Source organism: Camelina sativa, chromosome 11 (genome assembly GCF_000633955.1).
Source record: "Camelina sativa cultivar DH55 chromosome 11, Cs, whole genome shotgun sequence".
Classification (NCBI taxonomy): domain Eukaryota; kingdom Viridiplantae; phylum Streptophyta; class Magnoliopsida; order Brassicales; family Brassicaceae; genus Camelina; species Camelina sativa.
The window spans coordinates 31323384-31342795 of NC_025695.1; the positions used below are offsets into that span (position 1 = coordinate 31323384).

At 34.3% G+C, this 19412-nt stretch overlaps 3 protein-coding genes and 1 pseudogene across 3 annotated transcripts; 3 read left to right on the forward strand and 1 right to left on the reverse strand.

Moving 5' to 3' along the window:
* LOC104724814 lies at positions 1347-5021 on the forward strand (annotated as a pseudogene).
* LOC104724815 (transcription factor TGAL6-like) lies at positions 7283-8894 on the forward strand. Its single transcript, XM_010443362.2, has 2 exons — positions 7283-7720; positions 8156-8894. Exons 1-2 carry the CDS (start codon positions 7321-7323, stop codon positions 8593-8595), a joined length of 840 nt encoding a protein of 279 aa, XP_010441664.1. The 5' UTR covers positions 7283-7320; the 3' UTR covers positions 8596-8894.
* LOC104724816 (CBL-interacting serine/threonine-protein kinase 20) lies at positions 14712-16300 on the forward strand. Its single transcript, XM_010443363.1, has one exon. It carries the CDS (start codon positions 14838-14840, stop codon positions 16149-16151), a length of 1314 nt encoding a protein of 437 aa, XP_010441665.1. The 5' UTR covers positions 14712-14837; the 3' UTR covers positions 16152-16300.
* Positions 16703-18800, reverse strand: LOC104724817 (CBL-interacting serine/threonine-protein kinase 19-like). The gene has a single exon (XM_010443364.1). The coding sequence runs from the start codon at positions 18370-18372 to the stop codon at positions 16918-16920; it is 1455 nt and encodes a 484-aa protein (XP_010441666.1). The 5' UTR covers positions 18373-18800; the 3' UTR covers positions 16703-16917.

The window sequence follows — 19412 nt, forward strand, 5'->3', positions numbered from 1 at the left end:
CCCCCTTGAAATTAATAACTAATGGCTGTTCAAATTCTGTGATCGATAATGAAAACCAAGCCAAAAATTTGCCAAAGACTATTTGTAAAACCAAAGATAATATGATCTCTCGCCACCATATCATTAGGCATTGTCTCGAACCGGGGCTATGAACCGATGTTTGCATTAAGCTTCTCTTCCATTCGCTTTTGTTGTCAATCCAAGACAATATGATACCAGGATCAAAAATCCAAATGACATCTCTGTACCATTGGCCGGGGAAAAAGATAACTGCCGAAAATGCCACTTCATTCTTGGGCCAATGATGGCTAATTGGTTGGGTTAGAACTTAGGTAAATGATGTAGGAGTTTGTCAAAAAAAAAAAAAAAGTGAATGATTTCGTTGAGGTTAAGGCCCAACTAGGAGTATATCATATCAGATTCACGTTATGATACTTAATTAAAAAATCCCACCTACTACCAACAATTTCAGAGAAATAAATTTAATTATTATATTAAATGAAGCAAACTCATTTGGGATTCCAATTTCCAACTAATAATAACTCATACTATGTATCTTATGTTCATGATAAATTGATGTTTTATAAAAAATTTATTGTCTAAAAAATTGATGTTCTAAATATTTTTAATACTAAAATAAATAAAAAAGTAGAAAAATAGAAAAAAATATCAGAAAAATAAATCATCTCATGCATATGTGATGACCAAAAATAATAATAATAAATCACAAAGAAAAAAGTAAATAATAAATTAGTTATATACATTCATTGTTTTATTATATTTGCAAAATCCTAAACATCAAACTATCGGAGCAAAGGGGAATAGTAAATTTCAAATGAAAATTGAATAACATCGAGAAAAAATAATTAAGGTTTGACTACCGAAATTAAAAATTAATTAAAATATAAAGTAGTGGGTAACATGTATTATATATATAGCACATGAGTTGATAATTTGTCATCCCATGTAACTTCACTTATTATATTCGCCACGTCACTAAACACTGGACCGTTGATTATCAACACTAAGTACTATCCAACAGTCCTATGAGCAGAGTTGGCTTGTAGTCTCTAAGTCAACTTTAATTTAGAATTATTTTTTAATTTTCATTTCTCAAACCCTACCCAATTCTTGGTGAAGAAGTTTCTTCCTTTAAGGTAATTTTTTTTTTTCTCTTTATAACTAAATGTTCTTAATTTTATATTTTGGGTTGGGTTCCATGTTATGTATTCTTCACATTGCTTCTTCAAGAGGGTTATTCGTATTCTCTCTTTTCTTTCTTTGAAAAATAAATTGTTTTATATTTGTTGTTAAAGTTTTGTTTGTTTCTTGTTGGTGTTTTTTTTTGCCAGGATTAATAAGAAGAAGAGAATAAACGAGAGTTGTTGACTCTTTAGGTCATCAACATTTTTTAGGGTTTTGTGATTTTGCAAAACTGGAAAAACAATGAGAGACCGTGAGTATTCAATCATCAACCTCGTCGTGCTTCTCCTACCAAGGATTCTGTAAAATTTGTCTCTTTTTTTTTGTTTTCATTCTTTCATTTTAGGAAAAAAAAAATCTGGCGATTTTGTATAGCATTGGTGTATACACCTAAAATGGGTTGTCGATGGAATCCAATTGGGTTCCAATTCTCTTGCTTCATGTTCTTGATCATTACCCTTCAATCTCGTCCCTCCTTGTCCCTCGAATCTGAAGGTATATACAAAGTTTTATATATCATTTGTGTTCTTTTTGAATTAAATGTTTTTGAGTTATTTTTGTGTTTCATTGTAGGGTTTGTATTGTTGAAATTTCGGGCAAGAGTTGATTCTGATCCTCATGGAACTCTTGCGAATTGGAATGTTTCTGACCTTGATCATTTCTGTTCTTGGTTTGGTGTAACTTGTGTCGACAATAAAGTGCAAATGCTGTAAGTATTTTTCTTATATTCATTTTCTTTGTGATTCTTGTTGAAATGTCTGATGAGATTTTATTTTTGTTATGTAGGAACCTTACTGGTTGTTCTTTGGGAGGAACTTTAGCTCCTGAGCTAAGTCAATTGAGTGAATTAAGATCTCTGTAAGGATTATTTTTTTACTAACCTCTGATCTTTTGCTCTGTTTCTTGAATATTCAAGAACTTACTAGAGATTGTAGGATACTATCCAAGAACAATCTCTCTGGTGATATTCCAAAGGAGTTTGCAACCTTTGCAAAACTGGAGGTCTTGGATTTGAGAGATAACAAGTTAAGCGGAGTAGTTCCATCCGAGCTAAACAAATAGTTGACACCGGAAAACTTGTAAGTATAAAAGGCTTGTAATGTTTTTGATTTAAAAACCAAATCAATGTGTTGGTAAACAAAAATGTTCTGTTTCTTGGTGGATTCTTCAGGTTGCTTTCTGGTAACAAATTTGCGGGTTATATGACCATAAAGTTCCTGAGACTTCAGTCGCTATATAAAGTCCAGTTGAACAAGAATCGAGAGCTGTCTTCGCTTTCCCCTGATGTCCTCGACTGTGTAAATAGAAAACTTGGATACTGGTAACCAAACTTTTATAGTCATATTGCTTGTTGATATGGAGATATAAATATTTACTTTCAATTGACTAAAACTTTAACAGTGTTTCAAGGAGAAGTCTCATAAGACCAAACAAGGCAAAGGCTATCATATTGCGGATCAAAGCAACTTCAAGGCATTATATGTAAGCATTTCCTTCAATCCTTTTGGTTTGCTTTGTATGTTCTGTTCCTCAAATGTTACTAATTGTCTATGTTTATGTCTCTTCAGGGTGCGTAGAGAATCTCATGGGAACAACTATGTATCGAATAATCGCCCAAGTAAGGCTAAAGGATGACTGAAACTTCTGCATATGGAAACATCACAATGTAACTAAATTTTTTTAATCTTGTTGCAGGTTATTCCGAGAACGAAACTAGTACCTTCAAAAGACGCGAGTTACTCGAAGTAACAAGTAATTTAGCGGCAATGCCAGCGCCTGATGCTCCTAGTCCTTCTCCTGAGGTTGTAACCATAGTGTTTCCTCAAAGCAGTGGGTCTTTTCCCGCATTAGCTAATGCAAAGAAGAGAATACCTCCGTTGGTCCCTCCTCCTTCTTCTCCTCCTGCCACCAACAACACCTTCTCTACTGATCTACCGAGGAACTTTGAAGAGAAATCGAAAGGGTTTAAGGACGTTTGGTTGTATGTTATCATTGGTGTTGCTGCTTTCGTAGCGATGATGATAATAGTAGCTGCTATATTCTTCTGTCGTAAAAGAGTTGTGAAGAGTATAGGTCCATGGAAGACTGGTTTGAGTGGACAGTTGCAAAAAGCTTTTGTTACCGGTAAAAAAAAAAAGTTGTTAAAGCAAACTCAATATTTGCTCTGTTTTTTCGGTTTAACTTAAATGTGAGAAATGTTTTCGGGTGTACCTAAGCTAAACCGGTCTGAACTAGAAACAGCTTGTGAAGATTTCAGTAATATCATTGAAGCATTTGATGGTTACACTGTCTATAAAGGAACTTTGTCAAGTGGTGTTGAGATTGCGGTTGCTTCAACCGCGATTTTGGAAACTAAAGAATGGACAAGAGCTATGGAAATGACTTACCGCAGAAGGGTAATTTTAAGATAAACAGAGTATTTTTCTCAGCTTTTTTTGTTACTGGGAATTATGACTGAGAGCTTAAATTTGCAGATTGATACAATGTCAAGAGTCAACCATAAGAACTTTGTGAATCTAATTGGATATTGCGAAGAAGATGAACCGTTTAATAGGATGATGGTTTTCGAATATGCTCCAAATGGAACTCTTTACGAACGTTTGCACGGTAATACACATCTAAATCTGTCTCCATATCATCACGATCTTGTTTTGCTTAATATGATTTATCACTAACCAATCTTTATCTTCCTGTTCAGATAAGGAAATGGAGCATCTTGATTGGGGCGCAAGGATGAGGATTATAATGGGAACTGCTTATTGTCTGCAATATATGCATGAGCTTAATCCCCCGATCGCACACACTAAAATTGTCTCATCAGCAATCTACTTAACCGATGATTACGCAGCAAAGGTTCTTGCTTTCTTGCTTAACAAGAAAACTGTTTTAAGTGATTTTTCATTCTTGCTAAACAAGAAAACTGTTTCAATGGTGTTATTGATGCTTAATCAAACCCAGTGGTAAAGTAATGTACTTCATTTTTGCAGGTCGGAGAGGTTCCTTTCAGTGGACAAACCGGGAGTAAACCGAGAAAACCGATGAGTGGTGATTTAGACCAATCGTCGTTGCCATTATTATCTGAACCGGAGACTAATGTGTATAGCTTTGGAGTATTAATGCTTGAGATTATCTCTGGAAAGCTCTCAGATTCAGAAGAAGAAGGATCAATTACAAATTGGGTAAAAGCAGACTCAAAAGCCAAAACCAAATCTCAATATATCTCAAATTCACATTACGAATGTAACACTTTTATTTTATTTTTCTTCTTCAGGCATCAAAGTATCTGGAGAATGATAACTTGAGAGATATGATTGATCCTACATTGACAACATTTAAAGAAGAAGAACTTGAAGCTATATGCGACGTGGTACGACATTGTCTAAGAATTGATGAAAGCCAAAGGCCAAAAATGAAAGATGTGGTTGAACAATTGAAAGAAGTAATAAAGATTTCTCAAGAACAAGCAACACCAAGACTCTCTCCTCTTTGGTGGGCAGAGCTTGAGATCTTATCCTCTGAAGCTACATAGATACACTATGAAGAAGAACGATCTCTCTCCTCCTCCTCTCTCTTCGAGTCGTCGTCACACATGTCAGAGGTTCACAAGCTCTTCTCTCTCTCTCTCTGTTTATTGTAAACGTCGTCGTCTAATGTTACAAAAAAAAAAAAAAAAAGTTTTTTTGTAATTCTTTCTATTAAATTTTTTTTCCTGGTTGGTTTTTGATAGTGTATTTGAAATCCAGATAATATAACGATGTGCTTGTATAATTGTTGTATACTATCATACATATACCTATTACGTATATATAATTTTACGTCTTTTGTGGTGAAATGTTGTTGTATATGAGTTTTTTTACTATATTTTTTTTTTAATTTTGTCTTCTATATATAGCAAATGATCTTTTATTAGTAACAACTTAAGAGACTAATTTGTGATCAATAACAACGGAAGACCAAAAAATTAACAAAAATATTACCTTGAATCAGATTTTACATTTACATCGTCTGAGACAAAATTGTTTGTGTACATGCTTCAATCTTCATCTTAAAACGAACGTATAATTACATTTAAGTGGGAGATTTCTAACTCTTTTAGGCGAGAGAAGAAACAATACTAGATGCACTAGAAGTTTTTCTAGAATGAACTGTTTATGTTTGTCTCCTCATTACATGTGTCCGGGTTAGACAAAGGTTTACTGTTTACACCTCCTTACAAGATTTAAAAACTCATTTGATGTTTATTTTTGTCATTGACGTTAATGCAAATACCCAATAATAGAATAATAAAAGATATGAGTCATATAGTTCAATAACCTGAGCATACAGAAACATCTGGAAAACGACAACTATGACGTACTTTTTTATTAAGCACGTTACACGAAGAGACTCGCCTGCCATGTGTCAAACTATCCTTATACGTGTCTAAATTCACTGCTATAAATAGAACCAATTATATCGCTGGGAAGTGGTGTGTAACGATCTTGTTTTTTTTAGATAAGATAATTGTGTTGGACCGCTTGTCCAAAATTTCCTATTTTCTAACAGGTAGATTATTCAATTTTCTTTATAGCAACTGTGCATGCAAGACTTGACTCGTGATTTTGAGGTGCATTCTCTCTTTGAAAAAAAAAAAAAAAGCTTTCCTAGTATTAGTAAATAGGTATACAATGTTTTTTTTTTCTAGTTTTACTAGATACATTTCATATTTCATTTCGAACATAAAATCTACCTTTCCAACATTTTAACTTTTTCTGCAGCTTTCATTTGATGCATGTGAAATTTATTATATTCACTTATAGAACTATCAACTATATATGAACCTGGGCATCGATCAATGATCATAACGAGTTTTTTTTAGTATAACTTCCCCCCGTAGTAAAAGACAAAGTTAAATCATAAGTTATACTATGAGAAGAAAATCCAAAAGTTGGAGAGGACTCGACCTCTTTTCAAGTCTCTAATCCCCAAACATATGAATACATTTCCTTCAGTTAATAAAAAGGACACAAAGAAAAATATGAATATTTATTTATACAAAAATAAAAATCATATTTACTAAGACATCATTTTGATATTCTGATTCCTGAATTTTGCATCATAATCTTCTCATGTAAGTATTAGATTTACAGCTTATTAGAAGAACCTAACTTATTGTCTATTATATAACTAATTGATAATATCTATATATATATTCATGCAAAATCTTGAGAATTTCTTTCAAAATAAGGACCCATCTAATGTACAAAGGTTTTTTTTGGTTTGAGTATAATTTAACGTTCATTCAAAAAAAAGAAAAAAAAAATTGTTTTTCTTTTTGTTTTGTCTGGGGTGTGCATATATATGCTTTGTATGACTTTTTCTAAAAATAGAGTGAGCTGGGGTGTCGGCTTCCGTTACTTAGATGGAAGGTTTTTCACTTTTCTTTTCCCGATAATGAAGAACAAGAATATATATATATATATATATATATATATATGCACAAAATTAATGGTAAATTAACTAATTTTGGAACGACAAGTTGCACTCTCTACCAGTCTTCCACGTAATGCATGCATGCATTACTTCTTCTCGATTCCCCGCAAAGCACGTATAATCTTCTAACTTTCAATAATACTAATACCCGTTAATAAAAGGTGTCCAATTAAACGTTACTTGTCCAAGTTCATTTTCGACTTTTGTGTTGTCAATGTTTTTTATATTTATGTTACAATGCAGGGTAAAAGAATAATTATTCAGGTTCGTAAGGTCAAGTAGTTTACTTGTGTTTCAATTTGAATTGAGCTTTTAGCTAAATATATCTACATTATTAGAAGTAGAAAATATTAATCTTCAGTAATTTTTAGTTTATTTTGGTTATATGTAATTTGGACATATTTTCGGTTAATTATATAACTAAAACCGGATTCGACATATTTTTTACCCATCAATATTATATACACAGATAATCATTAATCAGAGAACAAAGGATGGTCCACGAAACATTTGACTGTATATAAACCCAACGAAATGGAACCAAGAAACACAAACATCAAAAGATATAAAACAAATAAATATAAAAAAAAANAAAAAAAAAAAAAAAAAAAAAAAAAAAAAAAAAAAAAAAAAAAAAAAAAAGAAATGGGATCTTCATCGAAGAACATCGAACAAGTTCAAGAAATTTGTTATCTCCAGTGGATGGGTTTGCAATCTCAACGCATCCCTGAGCTCAAACAACTCTTAGCTAAACGACAATCTCACGGCGATAAAGATAATGATAAAAAGCTCCGTGAATTAACGGAAATGATCATCGGAGATTTCAAAGATTACGCCGGAAAAAGAGCTAATCTTGCTCACCGCCACAGGTGTAGCTCGAACTACTATGCACCGTCGTGGAACACTCCTTTAGAGAACGCTCTAATTTGGATGGGTGGTTGCCGACCATCTTCTTTCTTTAGGCTCGTTTATGCTTTGTGTGGCTCCCAAACTGAGATCCGTGTGACTCAGTTCCTCCGCAATATCGACGGCTACGATTCTTCAGGTAAGGGTTTGGACGTTTTCGTTTTTGAGAACTATACAATATACAACAACAACAACAAAAGATCAAAAACTATTTTTTTAGTCCGGTTTAACAAAGTTTGGTTTGGTTTTGATCCGATTTTTCGTTTTTCAACATAAAGAGTTTGAGAATTTCGAGAATGAAAAATAAGTTTTTGGTTCGGTTTAGATTGGTTTGGTTCAATCTGATTTCTGGACCGAGTTGAAGAATTTAGTAATATTAGGTTCATATTGTTTGAGACAAGAATGCTAGATTGTAACTAGGGATTTTATATAAAATTGGTTCGATTTGAAGTTAAAAGTAATTTGTCTCGGATCTATATTATACCAAATATTTGGTTTTGTTTTGTTTTGAGGTTTTATATTAATATACGTTTGGTTTCGTTCGAGTTTGGTGAAATTTGGTTTGGATTGACAGGTGGTGGTGGCGGCGCATCACTTAGCGATCTTAGTGCGGAGCAGCTAGCAAAGATCAATGTGTTGCATGTAAAAATTATAGATGAAGAAGAGAAGATGACCAAGAAAATCTCAAGTCTACAAGAAGATGCGGCAGATATTCCCATCGCCACCGTGGCTTACGAGATGGAGCACGTGGGAGAGCCTAACATGGTTGTCGATCAAGCTCTCGATAAGCAAGAAGAAGCTATGGCCGCTTTATTAGCCGAAGCCGATACGCTGAGGGTAGATACTTTAGCGAAGATCGTCGAGATTCTATCGCCGGTACAAGCAGCGGATTTCTTACTCGCCGGGAAAAAACTTCATCTTTCAATGCATGAGTGGGGAACTATGAGAGACCGTCGCCGTCATGATCGTGTGGTTGACTCCGAAGGTGATGCGCGGGGAGAGGAAGTGAAGTAGTCTTTATTATATTAGAGATGCATGCTATTATAGGTACGTTCGTGTCAAATATAAGAATTGCATAATAACAAGAGTTATATAATCTTGATACTATAAAGTATATGTCATTACGTATTTTAAGGATATATAACCCTTATATATATGCTCGTTTTTATTTCTGAAGTCTTAACGTATAGCAATGTGCAATGCGTTACGTTGGTTTATTGTATATGTACTTAAGTTTTGTTTTGTATAAGATTTAAATAGATGTCTTTTAAATGCAGAAATATATTTTTAATATAATCTTATATATATAGTAACGATTATTTTTGTTATAAGATTGTAGCTTTTAAGGAAAAAAAGTTAAATGTATAAGATCATTTTGATGTTTTATAGTATATATATTTTAGTACAATATATGAGTAATTAATTTAATTCTAGAATTAATTCACGTGAGGATAAAAGATACAATAATATATATTCGATGCATGTACAACTTGTGATGAAATGGGCCGCACCGACGACAAATAGTCAGATGAACTGAGATTTGTGTGTTTACGTGGAAGCAACATGTTCTCGTCTCGACAAGTCAGCTAGGAGATTTTTATCCAAGATTGCATTGGATCTTTATATTTTATTCTTAATTTTTTTGGTGTGAATATTTGCCTCATTATGTGAACATTCATTTTTTTGTTGAAACAAAACACATTTCATATAGTACTTATTGAAAATAGTAGGATTTTCATTGCGTTCACCAAAAAAAAAAAAAATGATTGGGAGAGGTACCCAGTAAAACTTAAACTCCAATATTTTTTCTACAAAGGAGAGTATATATTTTTCTCATGCTCTATATCGATCTGTTTGCCTTTTTTTTTTAGAGCTCTCTTCAAATTCAATTCTGGATTTAATTTGAAATTTTTTTCCTGAATTGGATCCTATGGACACTCAGAATTTACAGAAGAAAAGTTGTGTAGATGATTCACTGCAGCAAATTCTACACTGTTGGGCAAAAGAGTATGAGGTCTAGGTAGTTAAGAGATAGGCAAGTAAGAAGAAATATCAGAAGTTTATAAACGCTGTTCCTCTGCTTTACGACTGAAGTTATTGGAACTTTGTCTTTGCTCCCACACAGAAACCACCACTGCATCATAGTCATCTGCAAGAATAATTGGAAGAACAAGATAGGGACAATATTTGGCGTGATGGTTTATACGACTACAGTTGTTGCAGATTTTTCTGAGTTTTTCATATTCAAAACCAATCATAGCTCCTTCTCCAGACTGAAACCAAACTCTTCGAAAGAAACAAAGTCTATCTGTGAAAACAAAGTCTATCTGTGTTTCAGACTCTTTTAGGGGACCAGAAACACAAACCCACGAAGGAGAAAGGAGCAGACCATATCCAAGGAGTATTGGACCAAGCCAACCAAGAATTCAACCTTAGGGTCTCCGCAGGGCCGGCTCAGTCAAATTTGTGGCCCAATACAAAACAATTACTTTTTAATGAATTTTATAGATAAAAAAATAAAACTGAAACTAAATCTTAAAATTTCGGAAAATGAGGCCTATTTTTGCAATAAAAAAGTAGATAAATTTAAAATTTAAGGCTAAATCTATAACTTTCATAAAATTGAAGCCTATTTTTGCAGTAAAAATATTTTTTGAGACCTATTTTTGTTACTAAAAATCTCAAAAAATATGGAGGTCCAACACCCATGTGTCATAAGAATGGGTGAAGGGTCGGGCCTGGGTCTCCGCACAAGAACTAGCATAACCGAGAAACCAACACGGCGTCAGAACAAAAGGGGAAGAGCAACGGACGGACCAAAGGACACCATCAGAAGCTGGTACTTCGGTTTGGCAACCAAGGCGAAAACGAGACAGATGGAGGAAACGAGGGGAGGGGGAGCCGGTTGTGACATCGCCTGACGGAGACTATCAGCAGAGTCTGAAAGAACGGGTCGCCCAAACAACATTGAGAGAGAACCCGACCCAGATCCGGGAAGAGACACGGCAAAATCTGGGCAAAAACCAGAGAAGAATCCGGTACAAAAAGTGACTCCGGAGGGCCCGGTGAGACAAACGTCGAGAGCGGACAGAGAAGACAGACTACAGCGGAAGTAGCGCCTGAACGGAAACCAAAATTGCGGTTTAAGAGAGTGCTTGGAACGAGACGAGCTTGAATTTGACGGGAGGAAGACAGAGTAACAACACGGAGGCATGGTCCGACGCCGGCGAGCCATAGCTACATCGACGCCGGAGATCGGAAGCTCTCTTGACGACTCGGGAATAGCTGGCGGCTAGGGCGAACTTTCTTTATGTTTAGTATGCACTTTTGTTTTATATAAAAGGAAATTTTAGAGAAATTAAAATGGAAATCCTACTTTATGAAATTTTTTTACTTTTAATTGAAATCCTACTTTTAATTGCCTTCCATTATGAAAAAAAAATTGATTTTTTGCTGCATGCATCCTCTTTAGCAACACAAAAACTTACATGACTGTGTGATAGTTCTTTAACAAAAACCCAATAAAGAATTTTAGTTTTGAAAATTCAACTGTAAACTTATATCAAACTCTAAACCTTAAATCATTAAAACCTACCCAAGCTCTAAACCTTAAAATAAGATTCAATATGTATTTGCAACTCCAAGAATCCTCCTCCACTTATTTCAAATCATGACATTTTTATGTGACAACTCAACTCTCAACTTGATCATCTTTAAGATTTATGCAGCCCCGGATCTGGACATGTGCGAGCGGTGCAGCAGCACTGGGTCCAAAGGCCCAAAAAAAAAATTCCTTCTGTAAGCCCATATTGTATATTATTTATTTATTTGTTAATTAAAAAGTAAAGGAAACCTAATCTGTTATATCGTTGTTTACTCTTTTTTTGTCGGAGATCACGAGACGATCCGATGGATAATCACAAGAGGAGCTGCAGAAAATTGCAGGTAAATCGATAAATCCATCAGATAGAACGTTTAATTTTGATCTAGCCGTTAGAAATTTCTACTTTTTCCTCATAAATCTGTAATTTTCTGTTCTGAATTTTATTTTTCTCTAAGTGTCGTGTGTTTGTATTGTTCCTTCTATCTCAAAATTCCAGCAAGTTTGGGACATCTACAACAAAGTTTTACAAGAACAAGACTACAATTATTCAGTTTCATTTTTCAAACAAGTACCATCTTCTTTGCTACAATCCAGGTTCTATCGCTTCTTGAACTTTTAATTCTTGTATTGTATTGTTTGAATTTTGATTGTTCAATTAGATATGCCTCCATGTGGTCATACTAAACGACAAAAAAAAAGAACATATAGAAAAATTCATACAATCACAAAAAGGAGCTTTGGATAAATTTATTGTGAAAGAGAATCATTGTGTTTCTAGTGCTAATGAGGATGTCAATGATATAAATAATATAGAAGTCCTAGATGCTCATGTAGTTCTTGATGAGGTTGATGATGTTGGTGCTACTGTTTTTGATATCTATGATCCAAAAAATTGGGATACGCTTGATTTGAAAATGATAGAAACTTTAGCAATAAATGGACCAAAAAGAGATTTATCTATTGTAAAAGGTCCTAAAAAGAAATCTTCTAGAAGATTTATGTCATCTTGCTACACTTAAGTATTATCTAATGGTGAAACAAGTGACAGAAAATGACTAGTTTATTCTAAAGAATTAGATAAAGTTTTTTGTTTTTGTTGTAAAATTTTTAGGAAAGGTATTAGGAAAAGTCAATTAGCAAATAGTGGTATTTCGGATTGGAGTCATATACTTGTTAGATTAGCTGAGCATGAAAAAAGTAAGGAACATATGCTTAATATGAAAGCTTGGATTGAATTACGACATAGATTAAAAAAAAATGAAACTATTGATAAAGTTGCTCAAAAACAATTTAGGAAAGAAAAAGAGTATTGGAAAAATGTATTAATACGAATTATTGCAATTGTGAAATATCTTGCAAAACATAATTTGGCATTTCGTGGAACAAATGAAAAATTATATCAAAGTAGTAATGGTAAATTTTTAGGATTAGTAGAGACATTAGCAGAATTCGATTTGGTGATGAAAGAGCATGTTAATCGGATTACTAGTGGCACCATTCATCATCATTATCTTGGTCATAATATTCAAAATGAATTAATTCTTTTTATTGGTTCAAAAATTAAATCAAAAATCATTGCAAGAGTAAAAGAAGCAAAATATTTTTCTGTAATTTTGGATTGCACGCCTGATGCTAGCCATCAGGAACAAATGTCTTTAATTCTAAGGTGCGTTCCTTTTTCCTCAAACTCTTTTAAAGTAGAAGAGTATTTTGTTGGATCCTTGAAAGTAGATGATACAACCGGCTATGGTCTTTTTGAAGTGTTAAAAGATGTTTTAAAATCTCTAGATCTTGATATAGATAATGTTAGAGGCCAAGGATATGATAATGGATCGAATATGAAAGGAAACAAACAAGGTGTACAAAAAAGATTTTTGGATGTTAATCCTAGAACTTTTTATACTCCATGTGCTTGCCATAGTCTTAATAATTCAGTGAAAGTTAAGGATTTTTTTGGAGTAGTACAACGTTTATATACTTTGTTTGCTAATTCTATAAAGAGGTGGGAAATTTTGAAACAAAATGTGAAAAGTTTAACTCTTAAGCAATAGTCAACGACACGATGGGAAAGTCGTGTTGAAAGTATTAAAGCCATTAGATTTCAAATTTTTGATATACGAGAAGCTTTATTTGAAGTAGCTGAAACTGATAATGATTCAATGATTCAAAGTGAAGCTAAATCTCTAGCAATGAATGAGCTTAGTAGTTTTGAATTTTATTATCTACTATTATTTGGTTTGATATATTGCATGTGGTGAATATGGTTAGCAAAAAATTATATTCAAAAGATATGCAAATTGATGTTGCAATGACTGAGGTAAGTGGGTTGATTTCTTATTTAAAATGTTATAGAGAAACAGGTTTTGTTGATGCTATGACAAAAGCAAAGGAAATTGCTATTGAAATTGGTATTGAACCTATATTTATTCAAAGACGAGTGATTCGTAGAAAAAAACAGTATGATGAAGTTAGTGGTAATGAAACTATATTATCGGTAGAAGAAACATTTAGGATACAATACTTTTTGTATATTGTAGATCATGCTATTTGTTCACTTGATAAGAGGTTTGAACAATACCGCTTATATGAAAATATATTTGGGTTCCTTTTTGATTCTACTAAATTGAAAATGTGTGATGATGTGAGTTTAAAGTCTCATTGTAGTTGTTTAGAACATAGTCTGAAAAATGGAGATTTGGTAGATATAATTGGAGATGAACTTTTTCTTGAGTTAAAGTTTCTTGTGGAACTTTTACCAAATGGAAAGATGGGAGCATGTGAAATATTGAATTTTCTTGTTCAGTTTGATTGTTTTCCTTACACTACAATTGCATTGAGAATTTTGCTAACTATTCCAATTACAGTTGCTTCTGCAGAACGGAGTTTCTCAAAATTGAAGCTTTTGAAATCATATCTAAGAGCATCTATGTCACAAGACAGATTGAATAGACTAGCTTTAATGGCGATCGAGAACAATTTCTTAGAAGAACTAGATGTTGAAACGTTGATTGACGATTTTGGTGCAGATCATGTACAAAGGAAGGCCTTGTTTACTTGAAAAGTTATGCAATGACCATCTATTACGATGAATGAAAATCCCCTGTTTTTTTTGTTGTGCTCTGTTTTTCTTTATAGTCGATGTTAGAAGCTTTTTGAACAGAACTAAGAAATGTAACTTTTTTGAAATTATATTTAAGGGTCCTTTCCACATGATAGCACCGGGTCAACCAAAAGTTTGAGCCCGGCCTGGATTTATGGACAACCATTAAAGTTCATATATATTATTAATAAAAAAATCTATAATATACAAAAATAAATTAAAATCTGGGATATTCCATATCAACAAATAGCATCCACTATATTTAGGAAAGCCTACTCGAAGCATCACGACTGCCACAAGAATCTAAGATCTTTTCCTTCTGTATTTGTTTTTAGCATTACTATTTTAATATACGCAAGATTTAGACCCAAGAAAAACGGAAAACAAACAATTCAAAATTTAGTATTCTTCTCCTCTCATGAACACTTCCACAATTTGAGATCTTTCTCTTCTAAGCCATGGAAAAAACATTCCAAGACGAAGTTATTCAATAGCTCATCCTCTGCTATAATTTTCATCAAGTTCCTTTGTTCACCAAAAAGCGGTCAGACAATGGATAAAAACGGTATCGTCTTGATGCGAAAATATGAATTAGGTCGTCTTCTAGGTCAAGGTACATTCGCAAAAGTGTACCACGCACGCAACATGAAAACAGGAGAAAGCGTGGCGATCAAGGTCATCGACAAACATGAAATTGTGAAAGTTGGATTAATCGATCAAATCAAACGAGAAATCTCAGTGATGCGTCTCGTTCGTCACCCAAACGTTGTCTTCCTCCACGAAGTCATGGCGAGCAAAACCAAGATATATTTCGCTATGGAGTATGTTAAAGGAGGTGAGCTTTTCGATAAAGTCTCTAAAGGAAAGCTTAAAGAAGACATTGCTCGAAAATATTTCCAGCAATTGATAGGAGCAATCGATTATTGCCATAGCCGCGGAGTTTACCACCGTGATCTGAAACCAGAGAATCTTCTTCTAGACGAACATGGCGATTTGAAAATATCTGATTTTGGGCTTAGCGCGTTGAGAGAGTCGAAGCAACAAGATGGCTTGCTTCACACGACATGTGGAACACCTGCTTACGTGGCACCTGAAGTGATCGGCAAGAAAGCTTATGATGGAGCTAAAGCTGATGTTTGGTCTTGTGGTGTTGTGTTGTATGTGTTATTAGCTGGATTTCTTCCATTTCACGAGAAAAATCTTGTGGAAATGTACCGCAAAATCACAAAAGGTGAATTCAAATGTCCGAATTGGTTTCCTCCCGAAGTAAAGAAGTTGTTGTCTCGGATTCTTGATCCTAACCCTAATTCAAGAATCAAGATCGACAAAATCATGGAGAATTCTTGGTTTCAAAAGGGTTTCAAAAAGATCGAAACGCCTAAATCTCCTGATAGTCATCAGATCGACTCGCTGATCAGCGATGTCCATGCGGCGTTCTCGGTACAACCAATGTGTTACAACGCATTTGACATAATCTCTTCGTTGTCTCAAGGATTTGATCTCTCGGGTTTGTTTGAGAAAGAGGAAAGATCACAATCAAAGTTTACAACAAAGAAAGAAGCAAAAGAAATAGTGTCAAAATTCGAGGAGATAGCAACAAGTAGTGAGAGATTCAATTTGACGAAGAACAATGTAGGAGTGAAGATGGAAGATAAGAAAGAAGGCAGAAAAGGACAACTTGCGATTGATGTTGAGATATTTGAAGTGACAAAGAGTTTTCATATGGTTGAGTTTAAGAAAAGTGGAGGTGATACGATGGAGTATAATGAGTTTTGTGATCGTGAGCTTAAACCTTCTTTGAAAGATATTGTTTGGAAATGGCAAGGAAACAACAACAACCCCATCACCAATGAGCAGATTGTTTGAAAGTGTTTTTTCATCTTACTATTTTCTTGATTTTATTGTTATTAATTTCTTTTATGTCAAACTGTGAGATTTGTAATCATCATCATCACATTTCACACATCTTAGATTGGGTTCTTTTTTTTGGGGCAATATTTACACAAAGATTTTTTAAGAAGACTAGAGGAAAGTGACAGAAAAACAACAAAATGTATTGTTAAAGGTGCTCCACTATAATTTAACATATATTTGAAAGAACAACACAATTTTGAATTAGCTAGTGGTGTGGCATCTATCCTAGGAGCCAGATATTAGCCACTAACCTCTTTCTGTTTAGAGTTGGTGAATTTTACAGCATCCTCTTTGTATGGCCAGCTTTTGCGACACAGTTGTTTAGAGTCTCAAGGTTTTGTTTTTTTTGTAAACTCACTCCTACATGTTCAGTTTGAGCTCATAATCTGTCATTTTTTGAATTTATATCAATATATAGTACAGACTGGGATCAAACTTATGCGGAACGCGGAAACAGATTACAGCCAACAACAACCAAAAAAATGTAACAAGATCAAACACAAAATAACAAACTTGTTTATTCAATCTATGTATTTCCTCTCCCTTTCTACATATCAATAAAATGATAAATGATGATTCATCGATCTCTCACCACTGTCTTTAGGTCTAAATTCTAATGCCCTCTCACACACCATTCAAAGAACAAGAACATTACAATTCCTTTAACTCATATAATTCACAAATCTAAATCAAAAACAAATTTTCATTTTTCACCTTCCTACTCAGTATCAGAAAGTAAAAAATCTGGCAAAGAACGCGAACAAGAAACCGATTCGCCATTTTCCGAAGATAAATTCTGCAATTTCGGTTTGAGTTCCTTATTACAAAACTCATCATACTCCATTTTGTCTCCTCCTTTCTTCTTAACTTCAACAACAACCAAAGCTGGAGTCAGTTCAAATATCTCAGCAGCAATTGACAATGGACCTTTCGTACTTCCTTCTCTTGAACCTTCAAGACTCACTTTACAATCCTTCTTTCTCACCGTAAAACTCACAATCTTTGCAATTTCCTCCAACTTCGATATGATCGTAGCCACAGGAGCTCCAGAGACAAACCTAGAGCTTTCACCATCATCTTCAAACAAACCGGAAAGATCAAAACCGGGAGAAAACGAAATGATATCAAAAGCATTCAAACTAGCCGGTCTAGGCATTGAAACCCCTCTCCTCCTCCCATCAAAAGACTCCAAGTCTTCCGGTTCAGAAACCGTAGAAGACCTCCCCGAAACCGATTCAATTGATTCAATATCATCATCATCATCATCAACATTACAGAGCTTATGATCATCTTCAACATAAAACTTAATATGCTTAAACCCTTTCTTGAACCAACTAGTCTCCATAATCTCCGGCATTGTAAACCGTCTATCCGGTTTAGTCTCCAACATTCGAATCAATAACCGGTTAATCTCAACCGGAAACCATCTCGGACACCTAAAGTCTCCTCTATAAATCTTCTTATACATAGCCATAACATTCCGATCATGGAAAGGGAGAAACCCTGCCATCAACACAAACAAGATCACTCCACAAGACCAAATATCAACTTTAGCTCCGTCGTAGCCTTTCCGAGCAAGAACCTCCGGTGCCACGTAAGCAGGCGTACCACAAAACGTATGGAAAAGCCCGTCTTGACGAATCTGGTCAGAAACAGCACTAAGACCAAAATCAGAGACTTTTAGGTTTCCGTTTTCGTCTAAAAGAAGATTCTCCGGTTTCAAATCTCGATGATAAACACCACGGAAGTGACAAAACGATACGGCTGAGATCAACTGCTGGAAATATTTACGTGCGATGTCTTCTTTTAACCTTCCTTTAGCTACCTTGTTGAACAATTCACCTCCTCTGACGTACTCCATTACGAAATAGATCTTGGATTTGGTCGCCATGACTTCGAATAGCTGAACGATGTTTGGATGACGAACACGACGCAAGATCGAGATCTCGCGTTTGATGTGAGCGATTAAACCGGATTTGAGAACTTTCTCTTTGTCGATTACCTTGATCGCTACGCTTTCTCCAGTTTGAGCGTTTCTTGCGAGATAAACTTTAGCGAAGGTTCCATGGCCAAGAAGCCTACCCATTTCGTATTTGCCAAGGATCATAGCTTGTTGACTGCTCTGATCCTGCTTCTTCTTCATCGATTTCACTTTTCTAAGCAAATCCGCCATTGAAACGGATAGATCTTCGTGAAATGGCGAAAAATATTCGGATTTTGAGATCAGTATCGTAAGTCACCTTTTGTTTGGTTTGATTCTTGTGAGGTTGTAAGAGAAGACGATATCTCTATCTCTCTTTCTCTTTCTCTCTTCTCTTCTTCCTCTCTCTCTGTATCTGTTCTGTTTTTAGGGTTTTTTTTTTTTGCTTTCCAGAAATAGGATTTGTATTTTGTGTAAATTTGGAATTTGTTTCAGAAATGGTATACAAAAATTTCTGATCAAAGAATTAGTATACAAAATAAATCTCACTTTTGGTGATGTACACCGACGCTTATATATAGCCTATTGGCTTCTGGCAACTGTCTTAGTTTTTTGCTTTAATTGCTGCTAATACTCTACCATGTTAGAAAAATCACTAGGACCGATGATTGGATAGAAGATTTTTTTCTTTTTTTAATCATAACTTTGGATTTAGTAAATATGACAAGAATTTATATTTTCTTGGTTTGTATGAAAATGAAAAGAAAAAAATTCGAAAGAGGTTTTGAGTTCTCGAATCGTAACGTAATCATTTTGAATCGAGGACTAGAGCATTTCCAAGCATCAAGACTCGAATCTAAGAACTTAAAAACGCAGTCTCTTTGAAAGGTCTTTAAAACACCTAGATGCATTGCAACTACCACTGAGCATTTTTCCAAAAAGAATTTTATAAAAGAGTAAAAAACGAAAATGATCACATCTTGGCGTTATAGAATATTCAGTCAATTACAAATCGTAGATGTCATTATCATTTTAACGGGTTACTTGTGTTTCTACCTTCTACGTGTGTTTTGCCTACTCATTTTCTCAAAACGAATCAACAACAGCTGTGAATAAATGTAACCATTAGATGTGATAATTGTACGGCGAAGATTCGTTGATAATATTCTATTATATTTTAGCAATATGAAGCACCTCAAATAATGAAGTGGCTAATTATTTTGGTAATTATCAGTAGACAGGTACTTAATGGCTTAGTTCTAAGTTCTAACACATGACTAAATATCACCTAA

Coding starts and splice junctions, on each gene's coding strand:
- LOC104724817 (XM_010443364.1), bottom strand. CDS start 18,372: ATGGCGGATTTGCTTAGAAAAGTGAAATCGATGAAGAAGAAGCAGGAT.
- LOC104724815 (XM_010443362.2), top strand. CDS start 7,321: ATGGGATCTTCATCGAAGAACATCGAACAAGTTCAAGAAATTTGTTAT. Junction 7,721..8,155: donor CGACGGCTACGATTCTTCAG/GTAAGGGTTTGG, acceptor TTGGATTGACAG/GTGGTGGTGGCGGCGCATCA.
- LOC104724816 (XM_010443363.1), top strand. CDS start 14,838: ATGGATAAAAACGGTATCGTCTTGATGCGAAAATATGAATTAGGTCGT.